At 33.8% G+C, this 21,587-nt stretch overlaps 1 protein-coding gene across 1 annotated transcript; it reads right to left on the reverse strand.

Moving 5' to 3' along the window:
- Positions 1 to 17,071: 17,071 nt before the first annotated feature.
- LOC150031615 (mitochondrial arginine transporter BAC2-like) lies at positions 17,072 to 19,001 on the reverse strand. Its single transcript, XM_090308849.1, has 2 exons — positions 18,350 to 19,001; positions 17,072 to 18,215 (listed from the first exon to the last, which is right to left on the reverse strand). The coding sequence occupies exons 1-2, from the start codon at positions 18,581 to 18,583 to the stop codon at positions 17,520 to 17,522; spliced, it is 930 nt and encodes a 309-aa protein (XP_090164975.1). The 5' UTR covers positions 18,584 to 19,001; the 3' UTR covers positions 17,072 to 17,519.
- Positions 19,002 to 21,587: the final 2,586 nt, after the last annotated feature.

Below are 21,587 nucleotides of genomic sequence, written 5' to 3' on the forward strand. Positions count from 1 at the left end.
GTACATCAACCATCAAACCACATCATCAGTCTCAAAATGATCACCCACTACAATTATGCTTTTCTTTCGACATATATGGAAAGAATTTCATAAAAATATTAATTGACAACGATGTACTAGTTGTCTCATTTGAACATGGCCCTTAAAGTAAAGAAAATTTGGGGGGAGGGGGTACGATCACTAAGTCTAGAATATATATTAGTGGTAATATGAGCAACACAATTACATAAGAGAATGTGAGATTGTGCCCTTCACAAGATGGAGCGTTAGAATTTTAAAAAAACACAACTCAGAGAAATACTCAGAGAAATAAAAACAAAATTTGTTCAAAATCCAAGATAAAGCCTATAGTTCAAAATGAGAGAATAAATTAAAGAAGGATTAAAGTCGGACCTTTTTTAATGTCAATATTCACAAGGAGCTTGGTTATCATTGAAACATCCTCAAGGAGCTTGGTTAATCACTTTGCGAATGTCCAAAATACTTTAAATCTTTCATCTCAAACCACAAAATATAGAGAAATAAGTAACGATTAACTTCAAATCCCAAAAGTTTGAGGGGAGGGGGGGGGGGGCGAAAGAGAAACGAATTTTCTTGATAACTATATAATAGAATATATACACCTACATAAGTACACAATGTTAAACCTCTACTTACCTCCAAATGCCTAACCAACTCCAAAGAAGAAGGAAAAACCCCAAGCTACTTACTGCACAATAGAAAAAAGAGGAAAAAAACAATGAAAATTTGTCTCAAATCAAGCTTTAACTACACAATCAACTCAAAACAACAATTTAATTAAGTAAAAATTCTAAAAAGACATACTTTAATCACACCACATAAATTCCAAATTAAACTATATTCATACTATAAATTCCAAATTAAATGTTAATTATAATCCAAATCATACGTTCTCATGTTTTGTTATTCCGATGGAGATGGGGCTATCAAGATATTGACCTTCCATTAACATGGCGCAGTTGGTTGATTGGATTTTGTTTTCACTGGCTTTCCTAAAAACTTTGTAGTCCTAAATTATCAATTCTTGTCATCTAATAAACCATCCATAACCAAAAAAAACTTGACATTGAAGAGAAGGAGAAGAAAATATGGCAATGAATTGTTATAACTAGCAAACACACCCGAATTTTGTGGTTTTTTAAGAAAGGATTTTCAAATGCAGGCCATTGAGAAATGTGATAGCATAGTGATGAAGCATCTGCAGCAATATCAAATGAAAGTACACTTCTTCTCTAATTTGAAAGTGGATGTAAATATCATGTCAAATTATTATAACTTTCAGTGTTAATTCTTCTTCCCTACTCTTCATCTTATGCTTATTGTTTTTTACTTTGTTGTTGTTTATTTGTTTCAACAGTTGGTATCAGAGCACTTGTTGAAGAATCCTCGTGTTGATGATTCTTTTCTTATGTTTCCTCTTCCATGATCCTGTACTGTGATCATTGCATCAGTTGCACGATGTCAGCGAGATTTGAAATTGAAAAATTCGACAACAAAGGAGACTTCAACCTTTGGAAAAAGAAAACGAAAGCCTTATTGGCTTCGCTAAAGCTTGCTAAAGCCTTAAGCGATCCAAGTAAGTTACCTGATACAATAACTGATTATGAGAAGCAAGAAATGTATGAGATAGCTTATAGTATTATTATTTTATATTTAGCTGACAACATTTGTTTTAATTTTTTTTTTTCGATTTAAACCTTTTTTCCAAGTAATTTATTTTTTTTTTTTCAATATTTTACATTCAATTATTTTTTATTTTATTTTTTGTTGCGAAACAAATTTTATTTCAAATTATTTTTTATTTTCACTATTGAAGAATTTTTACTTTTTTTTTTCCCCAGCATTTGGTTTTATCTTTATCATTTTTGTTGTTTTCAATTTGGGGTTTTTTATTGTATTTGTTTTTATTTTCAGTTATATTAAAAAGAAATTGTTTTAATTTTTTTTTTATTGGGGGGGGGGGGGGGGGGGGGGGGGGGGGTTTGTTCAGGGTTCAGCAATTATTCATTTTTTTTAATTTTTTTTATTTTTATTTTTTTTTTTTGAGGCGAGTGAATGATATCATAACGTATCAGAACTCTGGGCCAAATTAGATAGTATGTACATGTCTAAATCACTCACTAATAAAATCTATATTAAGGAGAGACTATTCAGTTTTAAGATGGACTCTTCTAAAGAACTTGAAGAAAACATAGATGATTTTAATCGTATTTGTCAGGATTTGGAGAACTCTGGAGAAAAGTTGGATGGAGAGAATCAGGTTATGATTCTTCTAAATTTTTTACCCGATAAGTATAAGAAGATGAATCATATGTAGTTCTAAGTTCCATACGATCAAAAGAGTTAGAGCTCAAAATAGAGAAGAAGGAATCAATATCTTTGTTTGCCAAAGGGAAACAATCTAAATGCCATAACAACAAATCGAATAAACAAAATTCTACATTGAATCAAAAGGAGAACAAGTTGAAAGACAAAGTGACTTGTAACTACTGTCGAAAAGAAGGCCATATAAAATTTAATATCTTGAAAAGGAAGGGTAAACTTCTTGTCATAAAAGAAAACAAGGTAATTGCGAATGTCCAAGAAGGCTATGAATCTGCTGAGGTATTGATGGTTAGCGGATTGAATGACTCTGATGACTGGATAATGGACTCAAGTTGCATAACCCACATGTCTCCTCACAGACATTACTTCATGGAACTTGAAGAATTCAAGGTAGGTACCGTTTTCATGGGAAATAATCAACCCTGTGACATTAGAGGTATTAGATCTATGAAGATAAAGTTGGATGATTGTTCTTAAAAAAATCCTATCATCTGTTAGATATATCCCCGGTCTAAAAAGGAGTTTAATCTCCTTGGGAACACTTGATAGATTTGGTTGCACTTACAATTCATAGAATGGAATCTTGTCAGTTTAAAGGATTCAACAATCAAAATGAAGAGAATCCTAAAGAATGGCTTGTGTGTCCTTCTTAGACATGTTGTTTCAAGGGAAGAAAATGTTGTACCTGAGTAAAACAACAAGGCCACTCAATTATGGCATAGAAGGATGGCTCATATTAGTAAAAAAAAGGTCTTAACAACTTGTATGATCAAGGTCTAATTGGAAAATATAAACAAGTGGACTTGGGTTTTTGTGACCACTTTGTAATGGGAAAGTCTACTAGATTAACCTTCAACAAAGAGACTCCTAGAACTAAAGGCAAGCTAGATTACATCCATTCTGATCTTTGGAACCCTTAGAAGTCTAAACACGTGGAGGAGTGAGGTACTTTCTTACTCCTATAATGACTTTTTTTTAGAAAATTATGGGTTTTCATATTAAAGAGTAAGAATGAAGTATTTGCTAAGTTTAAAGAATGGAATAATTTAGTTGAGAATTCTTCTGGTAGAAGGAGTAAGACTCTTAGAATAGATAATGGTCTAGAATTTTTTAATGAAAAATTTGTAAAGTTGTGTAAAGAATCTGGAATTCAACAACGCCTAACAAGTCCTGGAACTCCATAGCTGAATGGGTTGGCCAAAAGGTTCAATAGAACCATATTGAATAATGTTAGGTATATGCTTCTGAGTTCCAATTTTCCTAAACCTTTTGGGGAGAGGCTGCAATATAGCCACCTATATCATCAATAGAAGCCCCTCTACTTCATTGAATTTCAAAACTCCCAAAGAGTTATTGACTGGTACACCATCTAAGCTTGATCATCTAAGAATATTTAGATATGCTGCGTTTGCACACATCAAACAAGGAAAGTTAGAAGCAAAAGCTAAGAGATGTGTGTTCCTAGGTTATGCTCATGGTGTGAAAGGTTATAGACTATGGTCCTTAGAAGTTGGTGAAAAGAAAGTCTTCATCAGTAGGGATATAACTTTCAATGAGGAGTTAATGCCATAGAAGGAACCTTATTTTTAGAATGGTTCCTCCTCTTCTGGAACAAATGAATTTGAAATTGGCCTTCGAACTCCCATTGTCACTATTGATAATGCCATTTCCAGAGAAAATTCTAAAGAACTCTGAGTTATTCCCACTATTACACAAGACATTTTAACTCAAGACCAAAAAAATGCACATTCAGAGGGTGAGAACTTACCAGTTGAAGACTTTGTCATTCGCACATCTCATCCTAACCAAAATATTCCCAACCTTCGATCCTATCAACTCACAAAAGATAGAGAAAGTAGAGTTATTAAACCACTAGCTTGATATGAAGAAGTTGACATCATGTGCCATGCCTTCAACTGTTATGAAAAGAATTCAACCCTTAAGCCAAACACTTACAAACAAACAGTCAACTCTGAAAATAGTAAAAATTGGATTAATGCTATGAAACACGAGATAGACTCTTTGATAAGAAACAACACTTGGAAGCTGGTGAATTTACCATAGAATAAGAAATTATTGATTGCAAGTGGATTTTTAAGATAAAACCAAGTATCAAAGGTTTCCAACAACCCCGTTATAAAGCAAGGTTAGTTGCTACAGTTTTCACACAAGAAGAGGGGATAGATCACAGTGAAGTTTTTTCTCTGAAAATTAGACACACTTCAATTCAAGTTCTACTGTACTTTATTGTTCAATTCATCTTAGAACTTAAACAAATAGATGTCAAAACAACTTTCTTGTATGAAACCTTAGAAAAAGATATATACATGAAGCAACCTTTTGGTTTTAAAGTGGTTAGAAAAGAACAAATGGCTTGTCACTTGCAGAAATCAGTTTATGGTCTCAAACAATCTTCAAGGCAGTGGAATAGGTGCTTTGATTCCTTCATTACTTCAAAGGGTTTTGTGAAAAACTTATACAATTCCTATGTTTATAAGAAATCTGTTACAAATGATGCTTACATCTTGCTGCTACCATATGTAAATGACATACTAATGCCATCTAATGATGGTTAAGAAATCAATAAATTGAAGTCTCAACTAAGCAACAAATTTGAAATGAAGGACTTCGGATCTGTCAAGAAGGTTTTGGGAATGGAATTAAGCAGAGATAAGCAAAGAAACACTATGTTTATATATCTTTTTTACTATTTGAATAAGATTCTGAAACGACTCAACATGGAGAATTGTAAGCCAGTTAAAACACCACTTGCTCAACACTTTAAACTATTTGCTACTCAATCTCCCACCACTCCTGAAGAAATAGTTGAAGTGGAGTCAACCCCCTATGCTAACTTAATGGGCAGTATCAATGTATGCAATGGTATCTTGCAGACTAGATTTGGCTTATTCTATGAGTATTATCAATCGATATATGAGTAATCCGGGAAAAGCTCATTGTGAGGCATCAAAATGGGTCCGTTGTTACATAAAGGGAACAGTTGGGGTTGATCTACTCCAAAAATATCGATTCCGATGAAACCTTGACAGGCTATGTTGATTCAGATTATACTTATGATTCTGATAAAAGAAAATCTCTCACTGGTTACATCTTTCTTCTTTTTGGGAATGTAATCAATTGGAAATCCTCATTACAATCAGTTGTTGCCTTGTCTTCCACAGAGGCTGAATACATGGCCCTTATGGATGCAGTCAAGGAATCATCTTGGTTGAATGGTTTGATATCTCAAATGTCACCTACTCTTTGCATTGTGAACTTGTTTTGTGATAGCCAAAGTGCACTGGTTTTGTCAAAGAATCCTAATTTCCACAACAGAACCAAACACATTGATCTGAGGTTCCACTTCGTTCGAGATGCAGTCCAAGATGGAAAACTATATTTGACAAAAGTACACACAAGTCACAATATTGTTGATCTTTTAACCAAAGTCATTGTAGGCGAAAGATTTGAGTACCTTTGCCAGCTCCTAAAGTTAAGAGCTAACTAATTGTCATTCAAAATACTTAAGTTTGTATTAAAGAGAAGATTCATTCATTTATTGTTGCAGGTGCTTCATCAAGAGGGTGATTTGTAAATTCTACGACGACTCACCTTTGCAGCCTTTATTTTACCCTTTTACTTTGTTGTAAATAAAATTAGATAAGGCTTCTAAAAGCAATTGGTTACAATTTGTTAGAAGGGAATTTTAGGCATTCGGTCGATTTTGCATTTTTGATGAGCTAAGTATAAATACTCTTCTTCTACATTAGCTTTGTACATCATCGTTTGAGTGATTTTGCAGATTTGATGAATGAAAATACTCTTCCTCTCGGATTTAAAAGTGGATGTAGACATCATGTCGGGACACTATAATTTTCTGTGTTAATTCTTCTTCCCTACTCTTCAACTTACGTTTATCGTTTTTACTTTTTCATTATTCATTTGTTTCAACACATATTCAATTAGGCCTCTATCTGTGCTCTGGTTCAATCATGCACGAAACTACATACAATACAAAAAACAATAAAACCATGACCACAACATAGAATCTGTTGGACAGGTACCAACACACAACGGAAGATATCAGGATCGATAAACACTCTAATCGGTTAATTTTTGCATAAACAGAAACATGCTTAAACAGAGTTTAATGGGTTTCATGAACATACCTTTGAAGAACCGTTGAAATCTCTATTTCCAATTGCTAATTCCTCCAAATATTTATGTAAACCACCACAAAATCTTCCATACTATTCTCTTGGTACTCTAGATTGAGTTGTGGGACTCAAAATAAGTTGGAATCAAAGGGAACTTGAAGAAAACTCACTACTATATCCCAAATGAAGAACATTTTCTTCCCACAAATTTTTCAATCAAAATTCTATCGGTTGCAACCTTCCAAAATCACTCCAATCTCTTCAATATATTGCAGACTATCATGCAAAGAAATTTGCTGCATGGGATGCAGCTCATGCTTAGAGTAAATGAAGGTTGAAGAAGTGGGTTTCATTGTGAGCAACTTGAAAATGAACATGAAAAATCTAAGTTTTCATTTTGTGTAATTTTCTATTTCCTAGATCCATTTTTTGATTTTAAAATCATATTTTATTTCTAAAATCAAAATTTATTAATTTTACAAATTAATTTCACAAGTAAATTTTCTAATAAAATTAATAAATAATTATTTAAACAATTTAAATAATTCTAACTAATTTAATATTCAATATTAAATTAAGTTTTACACAAATTCATCTCCATATATTTAAATCATATTTAAGTATATTTTCTCCAATTCCATTTGATTCTAATTTGAACATTTCAAATTAACTTATCACGCTACTCTAGAGCTAATCCATTTCTGAGCTATTAAGGGGACCTCATGGACCTACAGATCATGGGCTCCAACGATCTGAGATTAATCGACTAAACTCATTAGATCGATCTAACCCCCATTCGTTAACTAATGAGTCACTCCACTAAAGCCCATAGTTGAACTTTCCTCACTGTAGATATATTATGTCCACTCGATATAACCATGATTAGTAAGTCAACCCATCACAGGTTGTTTGTAATAACGGCTGGGTCAAATCTCTGTCTTACCCCCGAAATTACCTCTTGTTCTTTAAGTCCTCACTGATCCAACAATTGTTCTGTGATTCAATCAGCAAAATTGTGTCCCTCTCGGGTCCATGAGAGGGTAGGGCCGACCTAGAATCAATAGTTAAGGGAATAACCTTTCTACTATCCCTAAAGCGGGTAGGAGTGAATTCCGAATTGCACCCTATGTCCCCGGCTATCTATCCGGTCTTACCCCTGAAATAGGAGTCTTATTGAATCGGCAAAGCCACTTAGCCAACCCCCCCCCCCCCCCCCCCCCCCCCCCCTCCCCCCCCCCCCCCCCTCCCCCCCCCCCCCACCCCTCCCGCCCCCCCCCTCCCCCCCCCCCCCCCCCCCCCCCCCCCCGCCACCCCCCCCCCCCCCCCCCCCCCCCCCCCCCCCCACCCCCCCCGCCCCCCCCCCCCCCCCCCCCCCCCCCCCCCCCCCCCCCCCCCCCCCTCCCCCACCCCCCCCCCCTCACCTATGCAAATCTAAAGGTAATCCCGAATAAATAGGAGTTCATAGTTAGCTTAGGATTAAGGTCAAGTTACCGAGGAATGGCTTTGAAATAGTCCGTCTTAAACAGTAAACAGTGTTATAAAGTAAAAGCGACTCATTTTGTGGTCCAATCTTGTACAAACTCTTTTGCACAAGGACACCCCCACTCCTCATGTCCAACATGAACGAATTAGGATCACTTCGTTTGTAGCACTTTATAACTCCTTGTAACAACTACAGAGCAGACCACATCCAATAGTATTACCAGAAAAAGGTACCCACCTTATCCATATACTATAGATCATTTTGACTATTTACTCGAACATGATCCATCTTTATGTCTCTACATAAAGTTCAAGTACTCATCCAATAGTCAAGTGACTTTCAGGTTTATTGGATTTCTATCAAGCAATAGATCTATTTCATAACACCTTATTGAACTTTCAGAATAAGTTCTATTGTTTATATAACACGAGTTTTAGGACATAAAACCCATCAGAATCATTCCAGATTTGCCTTTCTTCATACAAACAATAACTTTACAATCAAGTGAAGAAGTAATTATAATACTCAATTCAGCTTGTAAGTTCGGTCTCTACAACTAATTAGCTAAGTAATTTATTGTACATAACACTAACATTCAAAGGTGTACATGTTAAGTGAAACTTTAGAAGTTAAAATGAACAATTTGTAATTTTAATCTAAACTGGTCTAGAAAAACATCAACCCCATAGTCAAGTGAGAATTTAAATAATCAAATCTACTGGAAGCAAAATAACAATTAGAAGGAAAAAAAATAAAGAAAGAGAAACACATTCTAAAAGAAGACCCACAACCCATTTAACTCAAAAACAAAAAACTATGACCACAATATGGGACCATTAACCATCAAATAACCTATAGAAGGTTAGCTCAATGTCTCTCTTTCTCCACCAAATTAATGTAGTTCTATAAACTTTTAGCTTCAAGTTGTGGGGTTTGGTGTAGGTTTAAGCCTCACGATTTAAAATCAAGATTTGATAAAGTTTTAAAACTAGTATATAATAGACTAGCAAGCATATAGTATGGTTTCTATTTCATTACAAACTTTCCAATGATACAAATCTAAATATACGATATGCTTAAGATAATAAGATGTAATGAACCGTAAATCTAATGGTTTTTCTAACAACTCTATATGGAGAAGTATCAGTAAGTAGCAATATGTAAATATATATAACAAGGAAAGAAGAAGTTGGAGAGCTTATGAAGGAAGTTTTCATATATGTAAACAAGCAGTGTAAACATTCACATCATTGAGATTAAAGAGGTTGTCAGTTCCCATTGACCTGAAGACATGTCAATTGTCAAGTACGAACAAAACTGCAAATGAAGCAAATTGTAGGGTATGTAATACATTTTTTATATTGGAGAAATGAAGTAGAACTATTAATAGGAGTTGTTGACATATAATTAGATTATTGAAGAGATTATCTTTAAAGTCCACAAAAATATTAATAGATAACAAGATTAACAAGTTATAACTCTAATAATTGGTTAAATTCTAAAATCCTTGAAGTCCAATCTAGATTTTCATAAAAAAAACTTATGCAAGTACATGTTCCTTATCTGAGGGCCATGAACCAAAATATCCTTTCCAGATGCTTGTATAGTTTGTACAGATTCCTTAAAGGAACCAAATGAAACTGGTACAACATTAAGGCCAATAGAGTAGGTAGCTTTGATAACAACATTTCCCATCTTCTCAGAGCATCCATTTACCGTAATGGAGAGGTCCAAATTCTGAGAGGAAGAAGCCAACGATTGACATTGTTGAAGTGGCAATGTTGCTGACATTAATGACATCAGTCTCACACACAAAAAAAAACTTGAGCGTAAACGGATGCAGAGGAGAACGCTAACCGAAATGATTTTGGAGACACATTGAGAGAAGGAACCATCATTTACTATGAGAGACTGAACCAACTACAGGAGAAACTGAGAAAGGTTGGTAAGGCCAGGTGGTTGGGCAATTTGGCAAAACGGCGTCCAATTTTTTCATTAGGGTAAAATACCTCTTTGAAAGAAAAAATAGTGAAATTTGTTATAAAAAAACGGTAAGCTAAAATTGATAAACCAACCAAAGAAAAAAAAGTACTGATTAACTCACAGTCTGCTGCAAAAATCGTTGAATCCCTAGAATTTCAAATGTTTGCAGCCGTAGATAAAGATTCTCTACATGAACAATGGAGAAGATAAAGGACCCCTTTGCCACCTCATTCAATTGAAGGACAATGTTGGAAACCCATTGGTACAAAAAGGAACGAGAGGAGCAAAATAAGAAGGAACAAGAAGATTGTTGAGTTTGAAACGATAGAGAAATCGATGGAGTTGGAGTTTCTTGAACGGTGGTGGAGTTGCTTGAATGGAACGATAGAGAAGATTGATGGGAGAAGACAAAGAATTATGAAGTTGCAAGATGGGTAGAGTTGTGGATGGCAGAGAAGTGCTATTGGGTTGAATGAACGACATAGTTGCTCCTTGCTAAAATGATGAAGAAGACAATGGAGAGATGGTGAAAAGTACTGAAAATCTTGCGAAATAGCATAACCTGGGCTTTTGAGTGATGTAAAACGCGGGTTTTTTTTTTTTTTTTTTTCATTGTTTTAAAGAAAAAAATGCATAAGTAACACGCGGGACCTAGTTTTCACTTCCTGCTTTTTCTTTTACAATTTTTAATAGTTTTTTGTATGAAAAATTATACTTAGATGCTATTAAAAGACATATTTGTTGTAGTGATCTTAACCCAAAAGATATATATGTCAATGTGTGTATATATATATAGAGTCCAATACTCTTTATAACTACTTTTTCTAATTGTAATGTTGGTATGTTTTCCATGGATTTTAATAATTTTTTAATACTAAAATACTTGTTAAAGAAAAATATAGGCATTTTTTACCATATGACACTAAAGAATTCCAACCTTATATTTCTTATCGACAATATGTGTTTTACTAGTTTAGCTATCTTCATATATTGGTAAAAGAAAAATAGGTAGATATGAAATACTTTTTTAAAATTTACAAAATAATTTGTGAAAACATTTTATAAAAATAGATCTTAATAACTTTCCATTCTCTTGAAGCATCTTGATTATTTTATCCTTAGTACAATATAGATGTGGGGATTCGAGTCTCGACGTATGTTATTATAAAATATGGATTTAAAAAGAATTTAAAAAGGACTTAAATATGTGTATATGTGCAAGCGTGCGTACGTTCATGCGCGTGTGCACATATGCGTGTGCGTGTGTATTACAATTTTGAAAACTTTTTATATAATTATATAAGTTTTCAAACTTATTATTAGAGAAATGTTGTTGTTTGAAAGAAAATCACATTTTGAACATGCAACCTTCTTAAAAAAAAATCATCTAAACATAATATCAACTAATCTCAACTAAAATTAATCTTATAATCAATTAATCTCAACTAAAATTTTGAATATTAAAATCTCAATCTTATAAAAAAATATCGACAAACATCTATAAAATATCAATATTAATGAATATTCAAGAGAAAACCATACGAATAAAAAAAACTATAAACAATAATTAAATTAATAAATAAACATTTCACCTCTTTCAAATTGGTAAAAATATCTTATGACCACATTAGTGTTATTTTGTTTTGTTTTTGTTTTTTTATTTTTTGTACTTCAAGATAATCTCATAGAAATATTAGATTCCCTTGTCACGTTTATATTGAATCTATAAAAATATCATATATGATAATCATACTATCAACACGTGAACGAAAATTTGATACCTTCCTTAATCTCATTGTGATTTAAGAAATACTAAATTGAGGGAGTATAGAAATTCCCAACTAAATAAGCTAATTTAGGATAGAGTCAAAAACGTCAAAAAAAGGAAAGTACATCTTGATTAGTCGCTGTTATACATCTCATGGCATTCAAATTAGCCAACCATTCTCAATTTTATATTTAATTGATACACGTATTGGTTCAAATTAATCCAATCCAATTTCTATCATTACAAAACAAAGAAATTTAAATATATCCACTAAAAAATATATAAGAAGAGGCGGAGTTGGCTTAAGAATTCAATTGATCTGAAATATAGTACAACTGATATAGAATATGTATTTTCAATCCATTTAGATTTGAATGTCCCATTATTGTTGAATTAAAAGAAATGTTCTGTTAAAAAAAAGGTTCTTTAAAGGGTACTAAAAAATCTGTAAGGAAGCTAATATTCTATTTATAGTTTTCGATTAAAATATCTTTTTGATTCATGTACTTTAAGTATTCTTCCATTTGGTCCTTGTGTTATAGACTTTCTTCCATTTTAGTCATTGTACTTTCACATGTTCGATTTAAGCCACATTTATCAATCCGTAATGAAACATAGTCTAATCATAATAAAACTTCATTGATGAATCAATTGTAATGAACTTGAATCACAAATATAATTGGATTGATTTTGATCACGTTTACTTAAAATTATGAATTTCATCAACTTTACTGTTACCGTTATCTCTACCTCTATCTTTGAGAGCCAAGCGGTAACAATAAAGGTAATCATAAGACATAATTCTCAGGCGCAATCAGATTGAGTACTTGTTATTCATCAATTAGATTACGTTATTTCATTAGAGATTTGGATGTGGGGTCCATGCGTCAGTACAAAGAAACAATGCTAAAATGAATTAGATGGGACCCACTTTTTATTCCCATTGATCTATTATGTTTTCAATAAATAAACGTGGCCTTAGTCTCTACTTTCAACAAGTCTTAAAATTGATATTTTCAAAAAGAAATGGGAAAAAAAACTCTATAAGCATCCTTCATGGATTGTGAATAACAATGTCTTTTTTGTATCATCTTAGTATGATGTATAAAGATGAATGTATTTAATATTACTCTTTTATAAATAAATTATATATCATTGTTTACGATAATGGTTTCTTTTAGGAGTGAGCATGTTAGATCAAAAAACCGACACGACCAACCTAAACCGGCCGAAATAGAGTCGGTCGGTCGAAAATCTAAACATAACAGTCGAGGTCGGTTTTCGATTTTTCAAACCGAAGGAATAGGCAATCGAGATATTTTTAAAAAATAATATAAATTATTAGGGACCTAGGGTTGAGCTGAGTCTTTCTACTTTTCTTTCTTCCGCACCCGCAGGCTGCCGCCACACGCTCCACAGTTCGCACAACTTCCTTCCAGCCGCAGATCTAGAGTCGGATGTCGTTCCACTTCCAATTTTCTTCTTTTTTCTTTTCTTCGTAGTTCGTTGTCTTGTCTCCGATCTAGAGTCTCCATCTTTCCAGTCGGCGCCGCAAACTTCATTCTTCCAGCCATTCCGCACGAACACCAGTCGTCAGTCGATCTTCTTTTCTTCGTTACGCCAGCCGCTCCACACGAACGCTGTCGTTCCACTCCCACACACGTGATTCAGCCGATAGACTTCCAGTCTTTTTGTTTCTTTCTTTCGTAGGCCCGTATATTCGTAGCTTGATATCTTCCATTCTAGTCGTTTTAATGTATTGTATATTATAGATTCCAGCCGTTTCAATGGAAATTAGTTTGATTTATGGATGTGGTGGGTAGTTGACTGATTGTAATGTATTGTAAATTGTACACAGTGGCAAAAAAAATGAAAATTAGTTTGAAAACAATGGATATGGAGTTTGAAAACAATGGAAATTAGTTTGACTTTGATTTATGGATGTGTGGGTAGTGATTGACTTAACAATCTTGCTGAGTTTATGTAAAACTGAAATGCTTTGAATTTTTATGAATTGTGTGATACTGACGATGTCAGTCATGTTGTGGTTCAACTACATGGATTCAACGGATATGGAGTTTGATGGAACTGCAACTGATGCTTTAAAAAATGAAGGAGATGCAGCAGAAACGGATGCCAATACAAATATCGTTGATGTTGATTCAACAAATGAGACATCAGATGTTCCAAATCCACCAAAAAGAAGGAAGGCGTTTAAAAAATCCATGGTTTGGGATCATTTTAAGAGGCTAAAAGGTGATCCTAAAGACCCTCATACTCAATGTGAGTACTGTGGTGTTGTCTATGCATGTCATTCCAAACGTAATGGTACTGGGACTATGAAGAATCATTTGGAAAATTATAAACAATACTCTTACCAGAAAAAGAGAGATCCAGCCCAAGTGACATTATCTTTCAAAACTAAAGCCAAAGACAATTTTGAGGATAATACATCACAACTTATATGTGAGTCATATAGTTTAAAGAGTTGTCGGGAAGCGTTGGTTGAAATGGTAATTGTTGACGAATTGTCATTCAAGTTTGTGGAGGGTAAATGATTTAAGAAATTTTTCGATAGATTAACATGTGCAAGTCAACCTAGATTTGTTGTTCTGTCTCGGTTTACTGTGGCTAGAGATGTGCTTAAGTTGTATGTTAATAAGAAAAAGCGTTTGAAAGACATGTTTGTGAACAAGTATAGAGTTTCTCTCACTACGGATTGTTGGACATCAGGACAAAATATAAATTACATGGTACTAACTGCCGATTTCATAGATTCTGATTGGAGATTACCTAAAAGAATACTTAGTTTTTGTCCAATTGAGAATCATAAAGGTGATACTATTGGTAAAACCATTGAAAATAATTTGAAGGATTGGGGCATTGAAAGGGCAATGACTTTGACTGTTGATAATGCAAGTTCAAATGACACTGACATTACTTATCTTTTGAAAATATTCAATAAGGGATTATTGTTTAGTAGAGAATTTATGCATATTCATTGTACTCATATATTAAATCTCATAGTATGTGATGCTTTTAAGGAACGTAACGATTGCATTGAAAGGATTCAATATGTTGTACGGTTTATAAGATATTCTCCTGCACACTTTTTGAAATTTAAAAAGTGCATTGAAATTGAAAAAAATTCTTGTAAGAGTTATGTGTGTCTTGATGTTCCCACCAGATGGAACTCTACATATTTGATGATTGAGGCAACTGTGAAGTTTGAAAAAGCTTTTGATAGATTAGAAGATGAAGATGCTTTTTATAGACATGATTTGTCACCAAATAAGAAAGATTGGACAAATGCTAAGATGTTGATTAAGTTTTTAAAGGTCTTTTATGATGTGACATTGAAAATTTTAAGGTCTTTGTACACCACTTCGAATATGGTTTTTCATCAGATTACAGTGGTTCAGAATTGTATACGTTTGAATACTGGTAGTGCAAATGAAATACTAGTTGGAATGGCCAATAGCATGAAGGCCAAATTTGAGAAGTATTGGGGGAACAATGAAAAAAAATAATCTATTGTTGTATGTTGCTATTGTGCTAGATCCTCGAAAAAAACTAAGGTTTGTATCTTTTTGCCTTAGAAGTCTTTTTTGGGCCAGGGGTTGCCAAATCTATGGGAAATGTAGTGGAACAATGTTGTAGACATCTCTTTCATGAGTACAGTATTACTCATACTCAGAATGGGAATGGGAGTGGGAGTGGGAGTACTACTACTAATACACCAATTGTCTCAGCCTCGGAGACCATGATTGATTGTGATCAATTGAAAAGGTGGGTGAAGACTTTATCTGATACAATTGATCTTGATTTTGAAGGCGACGAGAGTACACCTTTCGAACAGGGGTTAGAGATTGATATTTATTTGTTGTAAGCGAATGTTAAGAATGAAGGTGATTTTGACAAACTTCAATAGTGGAAGAGGAACAGTCATTGGTTTGAGGTTATTAGTCGTATGGCTAGAGATATTTTGGCAATTCCAGTATCTACTGTAGCGTCTGAGTCGGCTTTTAGTACAGGAGGACGTGTGGTTGATTCATCACGTTGTTCATTGGCTCCAAAAATAGTGGAGGCTCTCATTTGTACTCAAAATTGGCTAAATTCTGGTCCAGTAGATCTTGAAGTTCAATATGACATGAAAGAAACTTCATTATTTGAAGGAGGTATTTATTCATCATTTGTATTTTGTAGTTGTAACTTGTTAGATTAAAATCCTAATGAGGTCGTCTTTCTCTTCTTAATCTTAATTATATAGGATTCAGAGCGGTCATGGACAATGAAAAAGACATTTAAGACCTTCCAGATTTTGCGAAGTTGTCAGTTAATGATTAAATATTTATCATTTGATTTTATTGTAATTTGATTGTATTTGATAATTGACTTTATGTTTTATTGTAATTGGATTGTATTTGACAATTAGCTTTATGTTTTATTGTAATTGGGCTGTATTTGACAATTGACTTTATGTTGTAATTTTTAATTTGATTGTATTGTATGTGACTATGTGTCATGTGACATTTCTATTTGTGATGTACACTCTCGACTCTCATATTAATTTTGTTTTCAATTATATATGTAATATGTATTAAAGGTTCTTTAAACAATTAAGCGAACAGTAACACAATCCCAAACAATGGACATGTTAATTGTTAAATATTAAGGGTTGTCAAATCAAATCATATGAATATCTTATTTTTAATACCTAGGCTAGCCCTATTGCATAAGTATTAAAATAATAAAATGTGAAATAGTATCTTAAATTCCGATTCACAATCACAAATTAAAAGAGAAAACTAAACATGATTATAAGGAAGTTAATAAATAGTTACTTTTTTATTTGTATTAAAAAATTACTATTTACAATGATAATGATTTATAACTAAATATAACTTCTACCTAATAACAATTTTTCTTAGAAGTTTAATAAATAAATATAATTTCTTTTAAAGAAAGAAAAAAACAAAAAATAAAATAAAATCATAACCTGACAAAAACCGATCGACCGACCGTGTTTGTGTTCAATTGCCGGTCGGGACCGATTTGGACATATTTCAAACCGATTCTGGTCGGTTCGGGGTCGGCTTGGTCGGAAAACCGACCCCGATCGGCCGATGATCACTTCTAGTTTCTTTAGCAATATGCGAAGAGAATCAAACCTATAGTATCGAGGTCAAATCCTGCACAAGTCTTATGCAAGTCGAGCTTAACAGTGTTCACGATAATGTACACATCAATAAATAACATAAACTAGGAAAACAAATTCACCAACATCCTCAGTAATTGAAATATAGTCACACTACTTAAAGAAAGAAAAAACACTAAGAAAACACATCCAAGATCTTCTATTCTTGAGTCAAATCTTCTAGTGTCTTATTACACAAATTCAAACTTATTCAACAAAAACAAAACAAACAGAGACAATTTTTGTAGAAGAGGTTTTCAGATCACTTCCACCATTTCTCCTCCTCCCTTTGTCCCTGCAGCTAAAGACAGTAAAATCCTATACATTGAATAATGTTGTTCACAAAAGCCATAAATATTTTTCGTCGTCATCATCAGTTTTCTCTCCTGTAACTCCAATCAATGGAGTTACAGAATACATAATCCAACAAGGTCCAGAAAAATTCGAACAGTGCGAACAATTCCTCACCAAGTTCTTCATCCATTTACTTACACACGTAAATAAATCAGTAGATGGAATCCAAAACGGAGGAAAATGGTGGAAAAGAGAAGAAAACCCCCAATTCTCTTTTCCTTCATTTTCTTCTCAAATGGTGTTTTCAGCATGAAATCCTCCATTGTTGGACAGACATCTCAAACTGAGTTCATAAGCTGAAAAAATAGCTCCATTCACCACAAAAGCTCTAGCTATGGCGGTTCCTAATCCACGCCATAAAACACTGTACCCTTCTTCTTTCACACTCTTGTAGAAACAATCCACAATTCCACTGTACTTTTGAAACGTGAATTTCGATTGAGCTTGAAGTCTGGTTTTAACCACGTCTAATGGGTAGCAACAAACCCAACTGGCGACGCCGGCGAGTCCTCCGGCTACGAGCATCGTTCTCAATGTCTCTTGTCCGGATTTCCGGCAACCAGGATGAAGCTTTTCTCTCATGAATTCGTAAGTCCAAAAGTAAAAACAATGGGAAGGAGCGTCTCTCAGCATTGTGATTGTTAAGCCTCTGTATAGCCCTTTGTAGCCTTCGGTTTTGAAAATGTTCTTCGCAACCTGCATCGGCCCGGGCCGAGATGAACTTAGATCTGTGTGGGTTGATGAACCCAAATCCTGTAATTGAAGACGGATTTTCACGAGCTCCACCGGTGTTAAAATTAGGCTTTGTAATGCTCCGGTGCCGAATCCGCCTAATGCTACCGCCTTGTACGACGGTGGTCGGTTGTCTGTCGCCGATGGATCGAACGCTCTGCAGAGCACGGCGTTGGTTTGAAAAACAATGGCGTTCTGCAGGATTCAAACTATTTATTAACAAAATTAACAAATGGGGTTTCTTGTAACAGTTTTTGTGGGAATATTCCAGAATCTTTGGATGAATTGATTGAAGATTTGAAAAAGAAAAGGGATGAGGAAATTAGGACCTGGAAAGTGACGGAAGCGAGTGGAGCTCCCATTCCTCTGTAGAGAGCGGCAGGGCCGCCGTTGGACATGATGCTACGGAGGACGTTGATGGCCGACCCGGAGGTGGAGTGTTGTTGTCGGATACGAAGGGTATCGAGTGGGTAACCGGAAACGATGCCGGCGACACCGCCGATTCCGCCCGCGACGAACTCTTTTCCCCAACTGGTAGCGAGAAATTCCGGCCAGAAATCCATTTTTGAAAGTTTGAATCCAAATTTTTAGAAAACCCTACGAGAGATTAAGTTAGATGGGTCAGAAATTTCTCGTGTTCTGGATTTGGATTTTGCTTACACGGAAGAAATTGATTGTTTTATCTCGAAATGGGAGGTTCGGTGGTTATCCTTTTCCGGGAATTTGTGAAGAAGAAGAAAGAAATTGAAGAATTTTCTAAGCTTTTTTTTTCTTTCTTTCTTTCCCGGAAAAGTTGAAGCCACAGAAACAATTGCCAAATTTCACTTCGCCGATTTCACTCAATACCCATCAGTCTATATCCTCGTGCAAATATGAATCTTTACAAATAAAAAATATTTTTCTATATTAAAAATATATATATATCAAAGAGAGAGAAATAAAAATATGGTGCTTTTTTTTTTTTTAGTAAAAGCCACCGGCTGCGTGTTTGATAATCTCACCCTCACTGTAGCCGTAAAATATATACAATGCATCACGGTGTAACAGGGTTTTCTTAATTATAATTGGATTGTTTGGACACTGAACTGAGATAGATTGTCTAGAATTCATATGTTTGTGAAGTTCATACATTTGTGGAGTTTATATATCTGTGGTACAAGGTGCTCATATGTCTGTGTTTGGAATTCATTTATCTGGTTATCTAATGCAGTTTTTTCAATTTTAAATAATATGGTTTTATAGATACTATTTTTATTTAATAAATCTATCAATCTTTGTTTGAATAAAATAAGGAATACAATTTTTTTTTCTTCTAATTTTTAAAACCTTTCTTTCTTTCTTTTTTCTTTCTTTTTTGGACAATGAATAACAATTAACTCATTACATTTTTGTAAAAGTATGGTTAAATAAAATGAGAAACTAAAGCGAAAATCAACATTTTTCAACTAATTTTTCTCCATGAATTTCATTATCATCTTCTTCTTTTTCTTCTTTTTCCCATTGTTGCGATATTTTTATTATGTCATGTATTTTTTTAATTTAATCACCCCATAATCGTAACAATCAATGGAATGTCACTACACTTTTTCAACCGTTTTTTTTTTTCATTTCCTCTAAATTTAGAGAATCATCCGAGAATAAATCTCTATTTTTCATTAATTCTTGCTATAAAATGTTTCAAGAAAAAAAACTCATTTTATGTTTTTTTTTGTTATATATGTTACATACTTTTCAACTACATACATACTTTTCATCTAAATATTCTTAATAATCATTTGATATGTGAATTCATTATGTATAAATATTGCACTTAATGTGGACAAAATAATATATATATTTTTTATAATAAACAACCTTGCAACATACTTTAACAGTCATAAGTCTTATAGTAATCGGAAGTGGTTGTCAGAGTTGATTATCAAAGATGGTTTTTGTTGGATTTTGTAGCCGGAGATGGTTGTTGGCGCTTGAAGTTAGTCACATGAAGGTGTATTCGAGTTGGTTGTTGAATTTTGTCAATAGAGATGGTTTTCGAATCCCAAAGTTGGTCGGGCAAAAGTGTTCGTCGAAGTTGATCGTCGAATATGATTTTCGCTGGAGATTGTAGACGGAGGTGACTGTCGGAGCCCAAAGTTAATTGCATAAAGGTGGTTGTCGAAGCCTCGAGTTGGTCGTCGGAGTTGCTCGCTCAAATGCGATCATCGAAAGTAATTTTCATCGGATTTTGTAGTCGTTTTCGAAGTTGGTCATCGGAGTTGGTAGCACGAAGGTGGTCATCGGAGTTGAGTCACCAAATGTGGTTGTCGGAGTTGGTCATGTGAAGTTTTACGAAGCTGGAGTTGGTCATCGGAGGTGGTTGTTGGAGTCTGGATTTCATTGTTGGAATTGTCATCGGCGGTGGTCATCGGAGCTCAGAGTTAGTTCTTAGAGTGTGACCGTGGCCGATGGGTGGATCCATTGAAAACATGGGAAGAAGGGAGAGTTGAGGTGAATTGGTAAAATATATCAACTCAACTTTACTAACATTTAAAGTTGGTGGCCCAAACAATGAGTTAGTATATTATACCAACTCAACTCAAGTCATGTTGGTGAGCCAAACAGCCCTATGTCTTCTAATTTTAATGAGTTTGATATTATATCATATTTAAAAAAAGGACGACCAAATGTTATTAATGAAAATATAATATAAATAATAAAAATTTAACACAGTAGTAAAAATGAAATATTTATTTACTCACTTTAAATATAATTTTATATTTTTTTCTTTTCATTAATTTTTTTAAAAAATTCTATCAACATTGATACTTTCACAAACATTTGTATAAAACGGAGATTTCAATTTTTTGTCGAAATTTTAAACATTTTTTTCGTGATTTTAAAATTTATACATTGATCATCACATATATTTTCAGATAGATGGAGTTTTTTCAGTCCTGTATATTTATTTTAACATATTTTTTACTATAGAAATACAAACTTTTATTATGAACTTCAAGATTGAAAGTTTGATTTTCACACACTACATGTAGTAAAAAAATGAGAGAATACAGGCTAAACTAATCTAATTTCGGTGTTTGTTTAAAATATTTACATTATTTTTTTAATATTAAAAATTATTTTAATTTCACTTTTACTTTTTTAGAAATTTAATCAGTCCTTTAAAAAAAAAATTTATTTTAATATGTGGATGTATTATTAGATTATTATCTTATCAACATAATTGAAAACATGATTATAGGAAGGAGAAAAATAAAAGAATTATCAAATAGCTTTCCAACAAAAAATAATAATAATTATCGATAAATTTGTATTGCTTCTTTTTTCTGTTTTTTAGAAACCAAGGTCGAACAGGAAACGGGCACGTGGAATTTCCGGTATCGAAGATAATAAACCTACTGACCCACCTACCCAAATGGGTGAGCACGTGACAGATCCGTGTCGGTATCCAATTACCCGGCTTTGTGGGCCCCGATTTGTTTAACTTGACCACGTCACTTTTCCCTCCACTTGTTTGAAATTTGTCAGACTAGTACGGCCCGTGGTTTTGTTTATTTTACTCCCCAACAA

This window comes from Benincasa hispida, unplaced genomic scaffold (genome assembly GCF_027475165.1).
Source record: "Benincasa hispida cultivar pf3 unplaced genomic scaffold, pf3_genome.v1.1 HicScf1088, whole genome shotgun sequence".
Lineage (NCBI taxonomy): Eukaryota > Viridiplantae > Streptophyta > Magnoliopsida > Cucurbitales > Cucurbitaceae > Benincasa > Benincasa hispida.

What these genes read in the sequence shown, in the direction of transcription:
- LOC150031615 (XM_090308849.1), bottom strand. Translation starts at nt 18,583, where the DNA reads ATGGATTTCTGGCCGGAATTTCTCGCTACCAGTTGGGGAAAAGAGTTC. An exon ending in TCGCTTCCGTCACTTTCCAG is followed by an intron (nt 18,216 to 18,349) that starts GTCCTAATTTCC and finishes TGAATCCTGCAG; the next exon opens with AACGCCATTGTTTTTCAAAC.